This window comes from Bombus fervidus, chromosome 4, assembly GCF_041682495.2.
Source record: "Bombus fervidus isolate BK054 chromosome 4, iyBomFerv1, whole genome shotgun sequence".
Taxonomy (NCBI): Eukaryota; Metazoa; Arthropoda; class Insecta; order Hymenoptera; family Apidae; genus Bombus; species Bombus fervidus.
In genome coordinates this window covers 17014466-17032874 of record NC_091520.1, presented here as the reverse complement: position 1 = coordinate 17032874, position 18409 = coordinate 17014466, and the positions used below count along the sequence as shown (strand labels likewise).

Sequence of the window (18409 nt, the reverse complement as noted above, 5' to 3'; positions counted from 1 at the left end):
GTCATAGAATCGAAACACATACATTGAATGGTTGCTGCTTATACGTAAGATAATAAGAAAATTAGAACCAATAAATTAAAGATATATAGTTATGTTTAATGCGTAGTGTGGTGCATTTATATCAATTATGAGTTTAATTTTTTCTACTGAAGAAGGATGGATAATATCTCATTTAAAATATCTTAATAATATTTATACAAACGTAAAAAATAATAACACACAATGTAAACTAATTTTTGATGAAATTTTATTTGAAATAAATTCTCAATACTTACGACAAAATCAAACAACTCAATCTGAACAACAAGAAGGAATTTCATTAAAAAGTAAAACTAGGAAAAGAAAGCGATCAAAACTTTTGCCAGACGCAGATTTAAAAGAAGTATGTAATAAAAAACAGGGAGTTTAATAGTTTAATCATTAAACAAAATAGTTATATACATTATAATAATCTATTTTGTAGATAAATTATATCAAGAAAACATTTAGTAAAATAATTTCAATTGTAAAAACAGAGGGATTAATTTCTACTAATATATTATCTGATAATAATGAAGCAGCACGCTTGGCATCACAAAAATTTTATCAGGATACATTTTGCAACGAAGAGGAAAATTTTTATGGGTGCAATGATATGGATATAGCTATTACGTCAGAATTAAAGGAGAAGAGATATGTTTTCCCTCAAAAATGTAAATTTTATTGCTATGATGTAAGAGACATTGCAAACAAGCTGGGCCTAAACAACCAATATGATTTTATATTGTTGGATCCTCCTTGGTGGAACAAGTCTATAAGAAGGAAAAAAAACAAATATTCAGAAGCTAGGTGATCTTGTATGGTTCAATATAAGCCATTATAAAAGAAAGCTCTCTGAACAATTTAATGAGAACAAGTACTTTGATAATAGTATAAGTTTTTCTTGTTCTCAATTTTGTGAGCATATGGGTAAATAAGATTTTAGATGCAACTTATCATCATAAAAAGAAACTCATGTTGAATAGTACTGATGATAGATTTTATTTTTGTTACATTAATCAATTGTATTTTTTATAAGTAAAAATATTTTAATTCTTAATAGCAATTTGCTGCAAAAACAATATTTTATATAATGTGCAAATTATGTCTTATATTTTTCTTTGTTAAACAGCTATAAAATGATGTACAATGAAGAGTTGGCTAAGATACCAATTGGCAAATTATTATGTTCAAATGGGCTTGTGGCAATATGGTGCACTAATGCTCCAAGTCATCTGCATAGCATCTTTAATGACATATTTCCATCGTGGGGAGTTACATACAGAGCAAAATGGTATTGGGTTAAAGTAAGTATATAACGTAGCCAAATTTTATAAATTATTAAAAGTGTCAGTTATATTATAAATTATGCTTCACTCCACTTATATTTTAGATTACTCAAGGAGGAAATACAATATGTAATTTTAATTCTGCTCTTGGTAAACAACCTTATGAATTGCTAGTTCTGGGATCTGTAGTAAATGGAAATGAAATAAACATTCCTAGTGGTAAACTACTAATAAGTGTACCAAGTGCTGTACATTCCCATAAACCACCACTTACAGGTAAAAATTATATGTCAATAACAATTTATGTTGAAAAAATTAATGAAGGAATATAAAAATATTATTTTAAATTGTAGAAGTTATGAGAGAATATCTTCCAAATGAACCAAAATGTTTAGAAATATTTGCTAGATACCTACTTCCTAAATGGACAAGTTGGGGTCTTGAAGTATTGAAGTTTCAACACTTATCGTTATATACAATGATAGAAGAAACAAAAGAAACTCAAAACAACACTAACACAGTTGTAAATAAATTGATTAATTAGTATTAAATTAGGAAAGAAAAGATATTTCGATACTATTATTTTCTTTATTGCACTTATTTTATTATCATAAATTAGTCATGTTTTAATAACGATGAAGTAACAGTATTATAAAGTGCCATTTACATGCTCGCTAATACCATTTTTTACTGAATTACGATAACCATGTGGATTCATTGTTTGCCACCTCCAGAAATCCTCACCTATATCAAAAAATACTTAGAAAGAAATCTTATTTAATATGAAAATATAGTGAAAATGTTATTTCACTTACACATCCGTTCGACATTAAATTTAGTCCTCCATTCTAATTCTTTTTCTGCTAGATCTGTATTGGCATACATAGAAACAATATCACCGTCTCTTCTGTCTTTTATAACATATGGCACTGTTGTTCCTGTGACATTCTCAAAAATTTTAATCAGTTCAAGTACAGATACACCTTTACCAGTACCTAAATTATAAATTTTTAGCCTCAAATGTCGTTTGTGTAAAGCATTTAAAGCTGCTACATGACCAGCAGCTAAATCCATAACGTGAATATAATCACGTATACCTACAAAATATATATTTTCGAAATTTTTTACTTTAAACAATATATGCCTTTAATGTTGCATAAGAGAAAATAAAAAATTTATTTGTACCTGTACCATCTTTTGTAGGATAATCACCACCAAAAATGATGAGTTCAGGTTTATGTCTTAAAGCTACTTGTGCTATATAAGGCATTAAATTTGTAAATGACTTTGTAGGATCTTCTCCAATCAAACCACTTTGATGAGCACCTACTGGGTTAAAGTATCTTAGAGAAATGATATTCCAATTCTGTTAAATAAAAATCAAAATTTTATATATATTTTGCTCAAAATTTTGATTGCTAGTAAAATTTTAAATAGATTAATTTTTCTGATATTTTCGAATTATTTAAAATTCACCTTTTCAGCTCTCGATATATCTTTAAGCATTTCTTCAATAAAGTACTTTGTTCTACCATATACATTTGTAATATTTCCCGTCGGGTGTTCTTCCGTAATTGGAAGGACGTTTGGTTCTCCATACACGGTACAAGAACTGCTAAACACTAATTGGAAACACCCAGCAGCTTTCATTACCTTGTAAAAAGATTAAGTTTATTCCTTTTTATAATGTGAAAAACATTATGCACATAAAGACTTACTCAATTACATTTTACCTCTAACAAATTGATGGCACCGATAATATTATTCCGATAATAATGAAGTGGAATTTGCATTGATTCACCAACCGCCTTTATTGCCGCAAAATGAATTACACAATCTATTTTGTGCTAAAATTTAAGATATAACGATTTTAAAAATATCATAAAAATGTTTAAGGTAATTCTTTTCTTAAGTTATATTTTGTACCTTTTTAAAAACTGTTTCAAGTTTATCACGATCGATGAGATCGCAATTGTAAAATGTAACTTTCTTCCCTGTAATTTGTTCCACTCTTTTAAGAGCTGCGGATTCACCGCTACTTTCAGTAACACTGTTAGCAAAATTATCTATTGCAACCACATCATATCCACTCTCCAAAAGTTCGACAATACAGTGACTTCCGATGTAACCAGCTCCTCCGGTTACGAAAATAGTTCTCCAATCTTTGGCCATGCTGCTATTAAAAAATCATTATAAAAATAATACAGTATATGTTTTCTGAAACATCTTACAATAACTCTATAAAAATTATTATGCTTAGATCTGTAAGTTATTAATCGTGTTAAAAAATTTGTCAAACTGAACCATTATGCGTAATTATGATCTTTTTCTACAATCACGTAATAATATCTGTATTCAATTTAAGTATTTTCATTTTATATATTTCATAAACTAGCTTTATGCAAACAAAAGTAGTAAATATATATGTACATGTTGATAGTTTGTAATGCTAGGCAAAGTACATACACAGCGTTTCGGGCATTCAACTGCATCGAACTGAGTTCAAGGTCATTAAAATATACGATAAATTACTATAATTATGATATATATATATATATAGTTTCATCACTTGTATTAGTTTTGTATTGTATCATCATGTATTAGTTTTGTTAATCACTGGATAAAGATAGTAAATATTCAGAATTCAGCTGTTGAATTTAACGGTACTGTATAGAATCAGACGCTTCCAACACATTAAGAACATTACATTAATTTACACAATAGAAATACGGATAAATAAAATTCGATTCTGTATTATTATTTTTTACATACATAAATGAAATATAAAAATAAGAAATATCCGTAAAAATATCATTTTCGTATATAAAATCTAAGCGTAGTGAATACAAGAGAAGAACTTTTTTTATATTTAGTTTATAATATTAATAATTACATAAAATGTTTATTCTGCAATGTATTATGTGCACAAAATATATAACAACATTTTCTTTTACCTTATACTATAGATTAAGATATAAAAATTGTATAAAGTATATGTTCCGAATTAATATTCAAATATAAAAAATAAATACCTTTATCAAATTAAAAACGAGATAAAGGTACATAAAGGTACATTGTACTTTTAAAAATATTAATTATTACCTCAGTAAAATAAAATTATAAATAATGAATACGTCAAACCAATACAGAAAGATCTATGGACACGCCGCGTAATCACTGACTCTACCTTGACGACTTGCCTCCTCTTCGGATATAAGAAAGTAGAGTTTAGTATGTTCGTGGAACGCGAGACATCCCCTCTTTTACAATACTATCGTACGAATTATCGTACATATACAGAAATATGCACACTACACAGTTCGACCCTCTGAAGTCCTTGCTTTCAGCAACAAGTTCTTCCTTTCACACAGATACTGCTCACCTATTCACTTACCTCCTTTACGAGAATGGGGGGAATGATGGGTCATATACAAGCTACACAGTTACTGCTTACATCATCAGACAATTTTTAACAGATTGATTCATTAAAATATAATGTAATTAAGTAACAATAGTTTTTATCGTGAATATTTCAATGAAATTAAATTTTTGGAAGATATTACTTAAATAAAAATAAGTATAAAATTAAATAAAAAATGTCATTTACAAATTTAATAAATTCCTTAATCAATCATATACATATATGAAACGTAACAATATCCATTCATTGTATTGTTAAAACTTGGATTAACTTATGTAATAACTCCTTTTGTTCAGCATTTAAATAAGTCCACAATTCACCTTCTAATTCCAGCAATGCTTGATAATCATGTGACTGACATGCTAATACTAATGATTGTAACAATAATAGTTCGTCTTCACACATATTAAAATCTGCAATTTATGTTTTATTAGTCAGCTTGTAGCTATTTAAATGATTGAAAAAGAACGATATTAGAACACTTGCCATTATTTGTACTTTCTTCTACCCATGCATATTTTTCCAACACCTGTGCTAGAGAAGGTGCTAGTCTTTGTGGTGATGGTTGAAGTATAAGTAATAAAAGCACTCTAGTTACCTCGCACCTATGTATTAATACAATTATTAAATAATGAATTCATTATTTTACAAACTTTCCAAAAAATATTATTTTAGATTGTATCTAATACCTGTGTAATATAACACTATAATTGCCTCTTGCACCAGCATTAATATAACTCTCAACAAATTCAACAAAATCATTTAGAATTTGTAAAGCAGATACATAATCACCTGATCAAATATTTGATATTTAATTATTATAGCTGATTATAATTATTTAAAAAAAAATTTACCTTGTTTAATATGATAAGATATTAATGTATTAATAGCTTTTATAGTTGGGAAAATATCAATAGCTTTACGTAATTGTTGTATACCAGCTGGAGTAGAACCTAAGGCTAATGCTAGCTCTAGTGCTAATCCAGCTGACATGGTATTGAATCCTGGTTGATTATGGCAACGTGCTAAAGCATGACCAAAACAACTTATTGATGCCTAACATAAAAAATTATAACTTTAATATTTAATACACTTATACTGCTAATTGTTAATTTAAGTTGCAAAATTAATAAACCTGTGTATTTTCCTGTCCTATAGAAGGACATCCTATATCTTTGTCTTTCTTATCAGCCACAAGAAATTCTCGACCAGCTTTTATTAAATAATTTAATTCAGAAAAGATATTCTCTAGTGTTTCTTGACACCTGGCAGCATCTAATAAACATAAACCTGCATATTGCCACAATTCCTTTTGTTCACATTCAATTGCTAATGTCCCTAAATAATAATGAAAAATATTAATAAAATTATCATTCTCTTACACATCATAAAATTTCCATGTAACGTACCAAATTGATCACTTGCTTCAGCAACATTTGGTTTTCTTAAAAACCGTCTAAAATTAAATTATTAATAATTATAATAATGATTTTGTTATAGGAAAGACTAGATCATTCTATAAAAGTAATAATATGAATAACAAAATACTTACTTCCTAAGTTTGTTAGATATATTATGATACTTCGTTAAAAAGTCTAATGAATCTCCCATTATTTTTCTTTGATTTAAATGTACCGTTTTCCTGATTAACTTTTATTTGTACATTCTTCGTTTATTTATATATTTACTCTAAACAATAAACATCTTCTTTTATACAAAATAATTTTTCAATATATGATACTAAATGCAAAATATTATATTAAGTAACTAAATTGCTTCCATTTCATTCAATATTACCTGGTATTACTTAATCATATCTTTATTTTCCGAATTAAATAATATGTAATTAATAATTTTATATGTATTAATAGTAAATCAAATTATATAAAGTATAAAATTAATTTTGCTATTATAAATGTACTTGTTTAGTCATCCCATGTGTACATATTTTATTAATTGGTGTAGATGTAGTTTGGAGTGAACCTTGGTATAGATGGTGACGATCGACGGTGTAGTAGGTATATACTTGCATATAGTGAACCATTAGTAGCGCCAATGCGTGACTATATGTTACGTATGCATTTATGTATTTTTATTATACAAAAAAGTTAATATTGTTTGATAAATACCTTTCACATAAACTGAATTTTGGTATTACGACAATATTTATAATTAATTACAATTAAAATTAAATTTTGCGTTACTTAGAAATGCCCAACAAGACGAACTTAGTAATTGTCAACAACGTTTACCGTAATTACATTATAAAGTACAATAAAATTGATAGAATATAATTATAATTAACAGTTTCTAAAAAATCAGATAGTATTTGGTATTTAAAATTTAATTACGTTTAAGATACATGTCATTAAAGAAATGTTTAATGTTTCAGGGACATAAAGATATTAAATTATATATCTATTCAACATTGATACTGTAATGTAAACAAACGTTATCAGACATAGCTATATATATATTAAGAAGTTTAGAGAGTGTCGACAAGAATGTGCAAAATTACATTTCCAAGTAATAAAGTGTGCTATACAGCAATATCATAGTTGAAGTTTTTGTATGCGTAGAGTTAATAACTCACATTTTCTTTTAAAAAACGTTAACAAGACTAAAGGTTTCTCTAAAGGATGCATGGAATTATTGAACTAATTTTGAACAGTGCTTTATTATGGATATCTTTACAAGTTACTTGGAGTATCTTGATAAGTGTTTTTTATAACTTTTGCATACCATGGATTGTTTGGGGTTCTCTCATTATCGCAGTTGGACTAAAAATAGCCAGGATTCCACCACCAAATTTAAGCATTGTGCAAGAAGTGCTTGGTGTAAATCCTCTTTCATTGAAAAAAGATAATACCATGTCCAAAGAACATGGTAATGGAGAACAATATTGCATGCGAGTGGTGGCTCATCGTGGTGGAGGATATGATTTTCCTGAGAACAGCTTAACAGCCTTTCGTAATGTAAAATCTTATATATAATAATGGTTTTTGTTTTTCATTAGACAATTGTTCCAGTAAAAGATAACAAATTCATTTGTTTTTTATTAACTACTTTGAAATATTAGATATCTTATAACAAAAACAATTTTATATACTATTCTATAATGTAAACACGAGTACTAATATAGTAGTTACTAACAAAAAATATATTACTTTAGTGAAAACAATACATTTTTTAATTTATCTTTTATAAATTAAATTATATATAAGACATTGATTAGTTGTAAAATATTTTATAGAGCAAAGAAAGAGGGTGTACTGCTGTTGAACTTGATTTATGTCTTACAAAAGATAATGTGCCCATAATATTTCATGATTTAACAATTGATAGAGTTACTGGAAAAACTGGTAATGTTAAGGATATGACTTGGGATCAATTAAAACAATTAGATATTGCCTATAATCATCCACTTAAGTAAATAAAACATTATATATTCTTTTATTACAAAAATATTATTAAAATTATATTTAAATGCAATTTCTTTTTATGTATTACAGAGATAAATTTATTGAAGGTGAAAAAATTCCATTACTTTGTGAGGCTATAGAAACATGTTTATCAAATGAACAAAGAATAATTATTGATATAAAAGAATCAAGAATGGAGATTGTGCAAGTAATTTTAGATACATATAAAAAGTATCCAAAGTTGTATCAAAGAGCAATTGTATCCAGTTTTAATCCTATTATTGTATATATGGTAAAAACATATGTTAAAAAAGATAATATCAAAATGACTGTTATTGATCATGGGTGTGTCAAATAATTTTATTATTACAGATTAGAAGAAAGGAACCTCGAATTGTAGCAGGTCTTGCATGGAGACCACATTATTTTTCAAGAGTGTCATATTCAGGTTCAGATGGTCCAGGTCCAACAAAATATAACAATCCATTTAAACATATAGCAGTTTGCTTATTCGACCATATTTATGCATGGATGTTCCACTGTTTTATATATTATATTGTGGGTGTATCTACTCTATTATTGCATAAAGATGTACTGAATCAGTATGTATTTAGATATTCAGTTCCAAACATCATATTAAGTAATTATGTGTAGTTATTGTAGAAAACACAATATTCTACTCATATTCATATATATATACACACACACACACATATATATATTATATATATCTATTTTAGGTATGTTATAAGAAAATGGTATAATCGTGATATTCGTATAATGGCATGGACGGTGAACCTACCATCAGAGAAATTACATTTTTCCCGGCTATTTAAAGTTACATATTTGACGGATACATTGTTAGTTGAAAAAGATATGTAATAATATATCATATATTTTATATGTCCTAAATGAGCATATTTTATACTACTGACGTATTATCACTACATTATTTAATAATCTAGTCTATTCATCAAAATGATGAATCTTATTTATATCTTTTTTGTAAAAAAATTAATGTTTTGTTAAGTAAATTAGCAAAAAGAAAAAAACAATCGAAATTTTCTGAGAAAAGTTTATTAACATCAACATACTGCCCTTTTGACATATATATTTATTTTGTATGCTTGTCTCACACTTTTAAAATTTACATTTAAAGTAGACTTAAAAAGATGTATATCATAATATTGAAAAACTGAGGATTCATACATTTTTTAATTTTTGTAAAAAGTTACTTTAATGTTGCCATAATTGTACATTATTTTTACATATTACATTTACACTACATATTTTATTATAATTAATATCAACACCTTATAATTACTTAATAATTATGGACGGAAATATATATTGTGTAATTATTTATGATGAAATTTCAGAGAATAATAATTGTAATTAATAAATTTACTACACAATAGTAGTAAGCTTACTTTTGCGGGATTCCATACCTTGAATAAGTCCCGTTAATAAATCTTCCATTTCTGTGGTAGCACGTTTCAATTTGCAATTGTCACTAGCAACATAGGAATCTAAAGCAAACATTTATGTAAAAATATTGATATAAAGTAGCATGTATTATTTATAGTATAGTAATTTACCGTCAAGTAAACGATCGTCTGTAACCATATTCTGTAATCTATCTAGTATGTCATTTAGATCGCCTTGAATATTTTGCAAACTACTATGTTGTGAATGTTTATCAGGTCTTTGTAAAGATGATGGTGTATTATCTCTGTGAATACCTATAAGAGAATCAGATATTGGTAAAGACGATTCATTTTCAGTGTTAGCTGTCATAGTTTTCATTGGATATTCTTCTTTACTATCCGAATTGTTAGAACCCAACCATTGAGAAAAACCACTATCGGATGGGTTCATTTCTAATTTCTTTGTACCTAATAATGAGAAGTTAAATTAAATATACATAAATAAATAAAGTTGCAAATCATTTAGTGTTCTACAAGATATTTCATTTTTCGAAATATAATAAAACAATAATACAACATACCTCCGATCCATGTACTTAATTCTATTTGAGTAGGTTCCAATACATTACTGAATCCTAAGCTTGTAGATGCTTCTGCAGAATCAATAATAACATCGTGATTTTGTTTATTGACATAATCTCCAGTTGGATTAAAATCGTTTGATTGTAATATATCTGTATCATTCACATTTGAAATTTGTTCTACATTTTCTTGTCGAATAATTGGACTCAATTCAAAATTTATAGGCAAAGGTGTTAATCTTGATGGAAGAGGCGGAACCATTGGTGTACTTTGCATATAATTAATTACTCGAGGCATACAAATTTTATCAGTAAACAAACATTTCTGTAAAAAATTAAAGAAACATTCGTGTTATTTCATTAGATCTCAATAATAATATTATTTATTAAATGTACAATATACTTTTAATAACTTTAGACGTTGTAATTGCGATTCGATTGTAACTCTATGACGCTGAAGTCTTTCCGCTTTAGTGCCCTGTATATCAAGTAACTCAATTTGTAATTGTTTATTTTCTTCTTCCAAATGAGTAATTATACTTTGTAGTTCTTTTTGGGGATCATTTAAAACTCGTCTTTTCATTGTACTTCTTACTGATTCACAATCCGTATGTGTTATTTCATTACTATAACAGATATTTAAAAAGAAAGATATGGAATTTGTAAAATATATTTATATATAGTAATATTGTCTCAGACTACAACCTTATATGTGGAATTTGATCATCAATATTTAACTCGATGGATCTAGCAGGACATAATCTCAATTTGTTTCTTATTAATTCAATAACTAATTTTGTTAATTCTCGATTAGAAGTCTGAAAAAACATTATGCATAACATTTTATACAAAGATAATTAAATATATTAACATAATCAGAGATTTGAGACTTTTACAGCCTAATATCATACAATTTTTAAAATAAAGACTTTTGTATATAAGCTGTGTTTTTATGAAAGACATGTTCCAACGTTTTACTAAGATTGCAACATCAGTGTATTTGACCTCTGATGAAGCTAGGTGTAATGCTGATGAAACATTGAAACATATCTTCCATGAAGAAATAACTCATAACTGGAGGCTTGAATTTTATAAATTGTACCTTGGTACAAAATTCACGAACTGGATGCTTCAATTTATGCTTTCCAGATATTTTGTCATATAAGAAACAGTGTTGACATTGATGATATGTTGCACATTTTAGACATGTATAACGTGGTCCCTGGATTGGAGTTGTTTTACAATATGAGCATCTAACATTATGTATGACTGAAAGAAACAACAATATCTATTATTTCCATTTCATTTTCCTAAAGTATATCATTAAATATTTTAAAATATAAAATGTGCATACTCTTTTCTGCAGACTTTATGCGATTAAATGTTGTTATCCAAACAAACAAGGGAGGTTCTTGCATAATCCACGTTGCAAACTCTGATTCAGTAACTCCAAGACATCCTTGAGACTATTGTAAAATATTATAAGTTATGCATAGCTCAAATGTATTCAAAACATTATTCAATTATACCTTTGAAAAACACTTATCAATATGCGATTGAATATTTTGAGGTCCATATGCTGCACTTTCTCCAAGCATTTCCGTAATTTTACAAATATTCATCAACAATGTATGTAAACTAGCTTTGGATAAGCATGCATTATGATCAGCTAATTGTTGATAAAGATATCCGTACTTCTCTTGTAATCTTCCAGAACTAATTAGTATTAAAGCAACTTTCACAGAAAATACAGAAACAGTCCTAGCACATTGTCTATAACATTTATAATATTTATGATAGTAAAACATTATTTATTATTTCAATTCTAATTAATAAATTTAGATAGTAATATATTGATAGTAGTATATAGAATAACATACTTGTCATATGTAGTTAAAATATAATTCAATGCCAGTTTTGTTACAAGATCAATATCAAAATTGGTATTATTTTCTTTGCATGCTGCGAAATAAATATCAGAAAGAACATCTTCAATTTCACCTGGGTCTAAATTTACACAATTTTCTGTAATTGAAAGTCTGTGGCGTTCAAAGACTCCAGCAATTAATTCTAGTTGAACATACTGCACTATAAAAGATATATATTATAATTGAATATAAATATAATAAAAAAATAATTACTCTAGTAGTGTAAAACTAATCTGAATATAATAAACACTCAATATGGGAATATATATTATTAAACTTACTATTAAGTTCTTTATGTAAAATTTGCATTTTTGCTGCAGTTCTATAAGATGTATAACGGATAACATTACATTGTTCTATAGATTGTATAATATTTTGCATCTTTAAATATTTAAAATAGTAACAGATTACCTATAAGAAGAAAAAATAAATTATTATAAAATTTTACATTTTACTAATACTAAAACTTATATCATAAAACAATTAGTCGATGTTTAAAATTTGTTTCATATATCTTTACAATTATTAAAAATTATGTCAATAATTAATGAAAATATAAAACTATTATAGTTTTTTACCACTGGAATATAATAATATTTAATGATTACAGTCATACTACGAAATATTTTTATAAACAAGTATGAGTTTATAAAATCTGAAAAAATTATTATATCATTTATAATATTACAAATTTTAAACAAAATTAAAAAATATAATGATATTTTATTTATATTTTAAAAATTTAATATCTCAAAAATATGAGAACTCTTAATATTTGATTATATTGCATTATAAGTATCTGTATTGTGTTATATTGTTCAATTATTACGATAAATATAATCATTCTTAAATAAAATGTTATAATTAATGTCTTACTTCCTTTCATCCCTCGCAACTTTATAATTTAAATAGTGGTACATGTAAACAAAATATTCTCACAAATTAATCATAAATAATAAAGACTATAGAGAGCATAGTTTTTTAAAGGTAGCTCATTTAAAGCACCTTGACTAAACCTAACTAAATTTGTGTACCGCTTATATTATTTTAAATGCGCCTTAATATTAGTAATACGTAACCTATCTTATGTCAAATTGTAAAAAAACGTGTTCCTCGCATTCTATTTGTTACATATTTGTTACCATTTAAAATAAAGTAAGTATAAAGAAATAAAATTTAATTTTAAAAATATAGTCAAGAGGCTGAATTTAGTAATATTTATAAAATCGAGGCAAAGTACTTATAGAATATATCATTTGATTATATTCTCTGTAATAACTTATGTAAAATATTGATCTTAATTTTGTTACAGTTGGGAAATGTGTGAAGGTCAACCATTATTTAATTGTCAATTATCCAAAGGTGTGCACGAATTGCATATTTCAAACAGTGAAAAAGAAGAAGATAATGAAAACTATAATGATGATTTAGATAGTGATTTTATTTGGGAGAGAAATCAAAGTAAAGCTGGTATAAAAAATATTACGAAAAATATTCAGACACAAAGTATTAATGCACAAAATGTTTCCAATAAAATTACAAATTATCAACCATCAGATAAATTATTTCGTCGCTATGCTAATAAAATTAACATTGCAAGATATGAAGGCCCGACTTTACCAGAACATGCAACAAATCTCCTTATTGAAAATGACAAACGTGTAGAAAAAGATAGATTTAGAACCAAAGACAAACATGATCGTGCAACTGTCGAACAAGTTTTAGATCCTCGTACAAGAATGATATTGTTCAAACTTTTAAATCAGGGTATAATTGCTAAAATTAATGGATGTATCTCAACTGGGAAGGAAGCTAATGTTTATTATGCAAAATCAAAAACAGAAGTAGAATTTGCAATAAAGATATATAAAACATCAATTTTGCAATTTAAAGATAGAGACAAATACGTTACAGGAGAATTTCGCTTTCGTCATGGATATTGTCGTCATAATCCGCGAAAGATGGTACGGACATGGGCAGAGAAAGAATTTAGAAACTTAATTCGTCTTCACCAGGGAGAAGTAAAGGCTCCAAAACCAATTTTACTCCGTGGTCATGTTCTATTAATGGACTTCATAGGTACTAATGGTTGGCCATCACCAAAATTGAAAGATGTTGTTCTCACTGCTTCTAAACCAAGGATATTATACAGAGAATGTGTTGAAACAATATGGAGATTATATAATAAATGCAAACTTGTTCATGCTGATTTAAGTGAATATAATATGTTGTATCATGATGGATCTATTATAATAATAGATGTATCACAAGCAGTTGAACATGATCATCCTATGGCACTTGAGTTTCTTAGAAAAGATTGTACAAATATCACTGGTAGGTGAGAATGAGAATTTCTTATAATGATATTACTGAGATGTTTTATAAAAATTTTGAAATAAATTAATATTTTTGCAGAATTTTTTAAGAAAAACGATGTAGGTGTGATGTCTGTAAAAAAATTATTTGACTTTATAACAGATCCGACGATAACTGAAGAAAATATGGATAAGTATTTAGACATAACATCAAAACAAATGACACAACAGAAAGAACAAGATGATGATCCTAAACAACAAATAGAAGAACAAGTGTTTAAGCAAGCTTATATTCCTCAAAACCTAAGTCAGGTAATATATTGTAGGAACGTAAATATATAATTATTTACATATATATTTAGGTATATGTATATCACATTGTAGGTACATGTATTTTAATGTAATGTTTAGGTAATTGATATTGAACGTGATATCAATCTTGCTAAATCTGGAAAAGAGGACTTAATATATAAAACTCTTGTTGGTTTAAAATCAGACTTATCCAAACCCATTAATACTCCTGAAATTCTTAGTGAAGATTTAAAGAAAACAAATAACATGGAAGAGAAAGATGATATATCTGAAGATATTGATGATTCTGAAAATGAAAATAGTGAAGAAGAAGATGTAACAGAAAACGAACCAAAATTTGTTAATTCAGCTCGACCTCGGCATGAGAGTCCAGACAGTAAAAAGGTAATACAATTGTCTTTTATAATATATTTACATGTGATAATATAAAATATAATATATGATGATATATATTTGATTAAAGGCACGAAAAAAGGCAGTAAAGGAACAGCAAGCTGAGAAGAGAAAAACTAAAATAAAAAAACATATAAAAAAGAGGAAAGAAAAGGTCTTAAAAAAAAAATAATAGTTGAAGTATTATTAGAAAACATTTTAAGAAATTCAAAATACAGAGACATTACGTGAAAGTAAACATTAATTTCCTACATATTTATCTTCAAAAATTAAAAAAAGATAATAAAAATATGTTTTCCTATTTACTACAATTTAGCATACATACTGCATCCTTTGTAATATATTACCCTATTGTATAATGTATAAAGCATGATCATGTAAACAGGTCTGGATACTCATATACTGAAAGCATAAACGAAACCGTCCATCTTTTGAATTGAAAAAAATTAAGATGGAAGATAAGAAAAGGTCTCATGCTGCGACATAAAGAGATGAGTAGAGTGGCTTGGCCTCTATCTGAGACATTCATAGTATCTATATGTGTATATGTATATACGTATCACGCATGCGCAAAGCAAGACCTTTTCTTGCTTCCCACTTGATTTTTTGACTCAAAAGATGGACAGTTTCGTCTATGCTTTCAATATATGAGTGTCCAGATCTGTTTATATGATCGTGGATTGGATCATTACAAGAGTGAATCATTTAGCAAATATTTTAAAATAAAAAATATAATGGAGAACTATTTTGGTATTAAAATTGTATTTTTGTTGCATCTTATGATCTCAATGAATTATATTATTCATTTTGTTTCATGAAATTAGTTAACGCAAAAATAATAAAGGAACGTGAAAAATTTCTCACAACCGGTTGTCCGAAGTTTGATACGTTACTCCAAGGCGGTATTACTACTCGCGGAATTACACAAATTTATGGAGCTGCAAGTACAGGAAAAACACAATTAGCTTTACAATTATGCCTGACAGTACAGTTACCTACAACAGAAGGTGGCTTTGCTGCTGGTATTTTACAAATTGAATTATTTATAAAATTATAAATGAATATTAGTATTTCCTCACTTTTCAATTCTTTTTCATACATTCGTTTTAAGTACATCTACTAATTAATGTAGGTGCAGTATATATTTGTACTGAATGTACATTTCCCTCACGAAGATTACAGGAATTGATACAGAAACTGGAAATTACTAAAAAATATGGAATAAATGGTGACTTAGTATTTGTAGAACATATATCAACTATTGTAATTATAATATATTTCTTAACTTAATACATTAACTTTTTAATACAATATATTTTTTTTTACCTTGTAGGAGGAACTGGAGATATGTTTGCTTCATAGAATTCCAATATTAATGTCTGTACAAAAGATAGGATTAATAATTATAGATTCAATTGCTGCTCCATATAGAGTAGAAGATTGGAAAGATGAATCTAATAAAAGAGCAAAAAGTTTGAGAACAATTGGACAACAGTTACATAAATTATGTAAAAATGACATTTGTGTAGTTTGCATTAATCAGGTAAAAAAAGATAAATTCTGTATATAGTAATTAATAATTCAATAGCATAAATAGCTTACAGACAATTTATATACAGGTAACAACAATTATGCAGAGTAATGAATCTAATGATTATTTGAGTGTACGACCATCTTTGGGAATAACTTGGTTAAGTATGATAACTAATTCCATACAGTTTTACAGAATAGGTACTATGAGATATGCTTGTGTCAAATTGTCATCAAATTTATCAGAAAGAACTATTTCATTTGAAATACAAGGATATGGGATAAAAGCAATAGGTTGAATAAAACAAATTGAAATAAAAGTTTAATGTTTATTTGATTGCAAGAGATTATAAATGTCATAAAATATATCTTCATCTAATATCCTAGCAATATTTGTTGGTGACCATTGATTTCTTGGATCAGAAGCTACAAATGGATCTGTACTTCTTATATCCAAATTTTCCATTTCATTGTTCAATATAAGTCTTCAAAAATGAGGAAGCAAATATAAATACATAAATATTCTTTATATGTATATGTATATGTTATGCATATAATACCTGAAGGAATGTAAAAATGTTCGATAAGGCTCTATATCTTTTCTCTCACTATATGTGTAATCTCCAATCACAGTATGACCAATATATGAACAATGCACTCTTAATTGATGTCTTCTACCTGTACCAGGACATAATAGTACTTTAGTAGCTGGTTTTCCATTTCTGAAACCTCTTTCTAATACTATAAGAATTGTATAAGATTCTTTTGGTTTCTCACAAAATAAGTTATCACTGGTACACATTTTATGGTTTCCCTTCTTTTCTCTAGCATCAATCCCTAATAAAATAATGTTATTGTTAATAAATAGCTTTTCACAAATTGTTATTATTGTTTTGTTTCAATTACCAACCAATTGCTTTATCTATGATTAGGTAAGGTTCGTTAATATGTCCATGAAGTAATGCCAGATAAAATTTTTTGGCTGCTCTTGCTTCGAATACATTAGAAGCAGCTCGAGCTGCTTTTTTATTTAATGCAATACATATCACACCACTTGTCACATAATCTAATCTATGTACAAAATGAAATTCATGAAATAAATTTGGATTGACTAATTTTGGTAAAATTTTTTTTAATTCAAATTGCAGTGTATCCTAAAAATTTTAATATTTATCAAACTAATAAGTATACTATTTCTAATTTAAAAATGTTCTTTCCATACCTTTTTTTCACGATTATTACTATTAATGCACATATCGTATGGTTTAGAAACCACCAAAAAGTTTTCGCTGTGATATAATATATTTACATTATTTTTATGTTTGATTTCAATAAAGTATTTCGTATATAATTTTAACAATACTTTTAATATTTCCGTTAATTTGAGAATAAACATCCTACAATTGTATAATATTTTATTTATATTCATTTTATGCAATATTAGTTTTTGTTTCTGTAAGTAACAAAATATACATAACACTAATCTTTGAAAACTGTTACGTTATCAAAATGATAAACATTGGTTGGGTATTGTGTATCTAGTTTCTTTCAGGTACAAGATTGCTTGTTATACTCCTGAAAGATGGCATTTTATGATTTTATATTGTTTAATCCTTCCTATTGGCTGTCTGTTTTCCGTTTTGAATTTTGCTTGTAACTTCGCACTGATTGCAATAAGTGATGCAACAATGATTTGTAATGTATGATCAGTGATTAATGTATATTAAATTTAAAGCACGAAAAATTTGGTTTTTGGAGATAATTTAAACAAGT

The 18409-nt window shown here is 27.0% G+C and overlaps 8 protein-coding genes across 17 annotated transcripts; 4 read left to right on the top strand and 4 right to left on the bottom strand.

The window, feature by feature from the left end:
* Positions 1–2: 2 nt before the first annotated feature.
* Positions 3–1875, top strand: Mettl4 (Methyltransferase like 4). The gene is made up of 5 exons (XM_072001827.1): positions 3–382; positions 464–828; positions 1151–1325; positions 1412–1583; positions 1661–1875. The coding sequence occupies exons 1-5, from the start codon at positions 128–130 to the stop codon at positions 1849–1851; spliced, it is 1158 nt and encodes a 385-aa protein (XP_071857928.1). The 5' UTR covers positions 3–127; the 3' UTR covers positions 1852–1875.
* LOC139986468 (UDP-glucose 4-epimerase) lies at positions 1876–4696 on the bottom strand. Of its 6 annotated transcripts, none has more exons than XM_072001830.1 (7): positions 4410–4696; positions 3234–3483; positions 3041–3154; positions 2784–2960; positions 2493–2673; positions 2123–2404; positions 1876–2051 (listed from the first exon to the last, which is right to left on the bottom strand). In XM_072001830.1, exons 2-7 carry the CDS (start codon positions 3477–3479, stop codon positions 1957–1959), a joined length of 1095 nt encoding a protein of 364 aa, XP_071857931.1. In that variant the 5' UTR covers positions 3480–3483; positions 4410–4696; the 3' UTR covers positions 1876–1956. The 6 variants fall into 6 exon arrangements, with proteins under 6 accessions (XP_071857931.1, XP_071857932.1, XP_071857933.1 ...); XM_072001831.1 differs by having other exon boundaries at positions 3234–3480; XM_072001832.1 differs by having other exon boundaries at positions 4495–4696.
* A 196-nt stretch (positions 4697–4892) lies between these two features.
* Positions 4893–6665, bottom strand: LOC139986475 (40-kDa huntingtin-associated protein). The gene is made up of 8 exons (XM_072001855.1): positions 6526–6665; positions 6281–6417; positions 6138–6184; positions 5864–6066; positions 5583–5784; positions 5418–5520; positions 5215–5333; positions 4893–5141 (listed from the first exon to the last, which is right to left on the bottom strand). The coding sequence occupies exons 2-8, from the start codon at positions 6337–6339 to the stop codon at positions 4972–4974; spliced, it is 903 nt and encodes a 300-aa protein (XP_071857956.1). The 5' UTR covers positions 6340–6417; positions 6526–6665; the 3' UTR covers positions 4893–4971.
* Positions 6666–6678: 13 nt separating this feature from the next.
* On the top strand, positions 6679–10096 carry LOC139986470 (glycerophosphodiester phosphodiesterase 1). Of its 2 annotated transcripts, none has more exons than XM_072001837.1 (6): positions 6679–6835; positions 7121–7703; positions 7982–8157; positions 8241–8442; positions 8523–8752; positions 8891–10096. In XM_072001837.1, exons 2-6 carry the CDS (start codon positions 7368–7370, stop codon positions 9030–9032), a joined length of 1086 nt encoding a protein of 361 aa, XP_071857938.1. In that variant the 5' UTR covers positions 6679–6835; positions 7121–7367; the 3' UTR covers positions 9033–10096. The 2 variants fall into 2 exon arrangements, with proteins under 2 accessions (XP_071857938.1, XP_071857937.1); XM_072001836.1 differs by having other exon boundaries at positions 6691–6879.
* Positions 9361–13067, bottom strand: LOC139986448 (dystrotelin). The gene is made up of 11 exons (XM_072001792.1): positions 12963–13067; positions 12368–12497; positions 12039–12246; positions 11688–11931; positions 11513–11624; positions 11261–11427; positions 10864–10976; positions 10562–10784; positions 10159–10483; positions 9749–10045; positions 9361–9679 (listed from the first exon to the last, which is right to left on the bottom strand). The coding sequence occupies exons 2-11, from the start codon at positions 12465–12467 to the stop codon at positions 9558–9560; spliced, it is 1911 nt and encodes a 636-aa protein (XP_071857893.1). The 5' UTR covers positions 12468–12497; positions 12963–13067; the 3' UTR covers positions 9361–9557.
* A 44-nt stretch (positions 13068–13111) lies between these two features.
* Riok1 (RIO kinase 1) lies at positions 13112–15417 on the top strand. Of its 2 annotated transcripts, none has more exons than XM_072001802.1 (5): positions 13112–13241; positions 13399–14420; positions 14502–14713; positions 14813–15097; positions 15177–15417. In XM_072001802.1, the coding sequence occupies exons 2-5, from the start codon at positions 13406–13408 to the stop codon at positions 15276–15278; spliced, it is 1614 nt and encodes a 537-aa protein (XP_071857903.1). In that variant the 5' UTR covers positions 13112–13241; positions 13399–13405; the 3' UTR covers positions 15279–15417. The 2 variants fall into 2 exon arrangements, with proteins under 2 accessions (XP_071857903.1, XP_071857904.1); XM_072001803.1 differs by lacking the exon at positions 13112–13241 and adding an exon at positions 13304–13322.
* A 320-nt stretch (positions 15418–15737) lies between these two features.
* LOC139986480 (DNA repair protein XRCC3) lies at positions 15738–16956 on the top strand. Its single transcript, XM_072001863.1, has 5 exons — positions 15738–15856; positions 15931–16128; positions 16239–16369; positions 16440–16649; positions 16726–16956. Exons 1-5 carry the CDS (start codon positions 15754–15756, stop codon positions 16933–16935), a joined length of 852 nt encoding a protein of 283 aa, XP_071857964.1. The 5' UTR covers positions 15738–15753; the 3' UTR covers positions 16936–16956.
* LOC139986476 (RNA pseudouridylate synthase domain-containing protein 1) lies at positions 16952–18292 on the bottom strand. Of its 3 annotated transcripts, none has more exons than XM_072001857.1 (5): positions 17859–18292; positions 17547–17790; positions 17414–17473; positions 17197–17314; positions 16952–17121 (listed from the first exon to the last, which is right to left on the bottom strand). In XM_072001857.1, the coding sequence occupies exons 1-5, from the start codon at positions 18063–18065 to the stop codon at positions 16959–16961; spliced, it is 792 nt and encodes a 263-aa protein (XP_071857958.1). In that variant the 5' UTR covers positions 18066–18292; the 3' UTR covers positions 16952–16958. The 3 variants fall into 3 exon arrangements, with proteins under 3 accessions (XP_071857958.1, XP_071857959.1, XP_071857957.1); XM_072001858.1 differs by having other exon boundaries at positions 17197–17473; positions 17859–17925; positions 18000–18130; XM_072001856.1 differs by having other exon boundaries at positions 17197–17473.
* Positions 18293–18409: the final 117 nt, after the last annotated feature.

What these genes read in the sequence shown, in the direction of transcription:
- LOC139986476 (XM_072001856.1), bottom strand. Translation starts at nt 18,065, where the DNA reads ATGAATATAAATAAAATATTATACAATTGTAGGATGTTTATTCTCAAA. An exon ending in GTAATAATCGTGAAAAAAAG is followed by an intron (nt 17,791 to 17,858) that starts GTATGGAAAGAA and finishes TAAAATTTTTAG; the next exon opens with GATACACTGCAATTTGAATT. An exon ending in ACATTTTTACATTCCTTCAG is followed by an intron (nt 17,122 to 17,196) that starts GTATTATATGCA and finishes TCATTTTTGAAG; the next exon opens with ACTTATATTGAACAATGAAA.
- LOC139986480 (XM_072001863.1), top strand. Translation starts at nt 15,754, where the DNA reads ATGAGTGTCCAGATCTGTTTATATGATCGTGGATTGGATCATTACAAG. An exon ending in TATAATGGAGAACTATTTTG is followed by an intron (nt 15,857 to 15,930) that starts GTATTAAAATTG and finishes TCATGAAATTAG; the next exon opens with TTAACGCAAAAATAATAAAG. An exon ending in AGAAGGTGGCTTTGCTGCTG is followed by an intron (nt 16,129 to 16,238) that starts GTATTTTACAAA and finishes TAATTAATGTAG; the next exon opens with GTGCAGTATATATTTGTACT.
- LOC139986448 (XM_072001792.1), bottom strand. Translation starts at nt 12,467, where the DNA reads ATGCAAAATATTATACAATCTATAGAACAATGTAATGTTATCCGTTAT. An exon ending in TTGATAAGTGTTTTTCAAAG is followed by an intron (nt 11,625 to 11,687) that starts GTATAATTGAAT and finishes ATTTTACAATAG; the next exon opens with TCTCAAGGATGTCTTGGAGT. An exon ending in GATCAAATTCCACATATAAG is followed by an intron (nt 10,785 to 10,863) that starts GTTGTAGTCTGA and finishes TATCTGTTATAG; the next exon opens with TAATGAAATAACACATACGG.
- Mettl4 (XM_072001827.1), top strand. Translation starts at nt 128, where the DNA reads ATGAGTTTAATTTTTTCTACTGAAGAAGGATGGATAATATCTCATTTA. An exon ending in AACAAATATTCAGAAGCTAG is followed by an intron (nt 829 to 1,150) that starts GTGATCTTGTAT and finishes TTTGTTAAACAG; the next exon opens with CTATAAAATGATGTACAATG. An exon ending in CAAAATGGTATTGGGTTAAA is followed by an intron (nt 1,326 to 1,411) that starts GTAAGTATATAA and finishes CTTATATTTTAG; the next exon opens with ATTACTCAAGGAGGAAATAC.
- Riok1 (XM_072001802.1), top strand. Translation starts at nt 13,406, where the DNA reads ATGTGTGAAGGTCAACCATTATTTAATTGTCAATTATCCAAAGGTGTG. An exon ending in AGATTGTACAAATATCACTG is followed by an intron (nt 14,421 to 14,501) that starts GTAGGTGAGAAT and finishes ATATTTTTGCAG; the next exon opens with AATTTTTTAAGAAAAACGAT. An exon ending in TTCCTCAAAACCTAAGTCAG is followed by an intron (nt 14,714 to 14,812) that starts GTAATATATTGT and finishes TGTAATGTTTAG; the next exon opens with GTAATTGATATTGAACGTGA.
- LOC139986468 (XM_072001828.1), bottom strand. Translation starts at nt 3,799, where the DNA reads ATGCAGTTGAATGCCCGAAACGCTGT. An exon ending in TTGAATGCCCGAAACGCTGT is followed by an intron (nt 3,484 to 3,773) that starts GTATGTACTTTG and finishes ATTTTTTAATAG; the next exon opens with CAGCATGGCCAAAGATTGGA. An exon ending in ATATATCGAGAGCTGAAAAG is followed by an intron (nt 2,674 to 2,783) that starts GTGAATTTTAAA and finishes TTTATTTAACAG; the next exon opens with AATTGGAATATCATTTCTCT.
- LOC139986475 (XM_072001855.1), bottom strand. Translation starts at nt 6,339, where the DNA reads ATGGGAGATTCATTAGACTTTTTAACGAAGTATCATAATATATCTAAC. An exon ending in ATCTTATCATATTAAACAAG is followed by an intron (nt 5,521 to 5,582) that starts GTAAATTTTTTT and finishes ATATTTGATCAG; the next exon opens with GTGATTATGTATCTGCTTTA. An exon ending in TATAGTGTTATATTACACAG is followed by an intron (nt 5,334 to 5,417) that starts GTATTAGATACA and finishes ATTAATACATAG; the next exon opens with GTGCGAGGTAACTAGAGTGC.
- LOC139986470 (XM_072001837.1), top strand. Translation starts at nt 7,368, where the DNA reads ATGCATGGAATTATTGAACTAATTTTGAACAGTGCTTTATTATGGATA. An exon ending in GCTTAACAGCCTTTCGTAAT is followed by an intron (nt 7,704 to 7,981) that starts GTAAAATCTTAT and finishes AATATTTTATAG; the next exon opens with AGCAAAGAAAGAGGGTGTAC. An exon ending in ATCCTATTATTGTATATATG is followed by an intron (nt 8,443 to 8,522) that starts GTAAAAACATAT and finishes TTATTATTACAG; the next exon opens with ATTAGAAGAAAGGAACCTCG.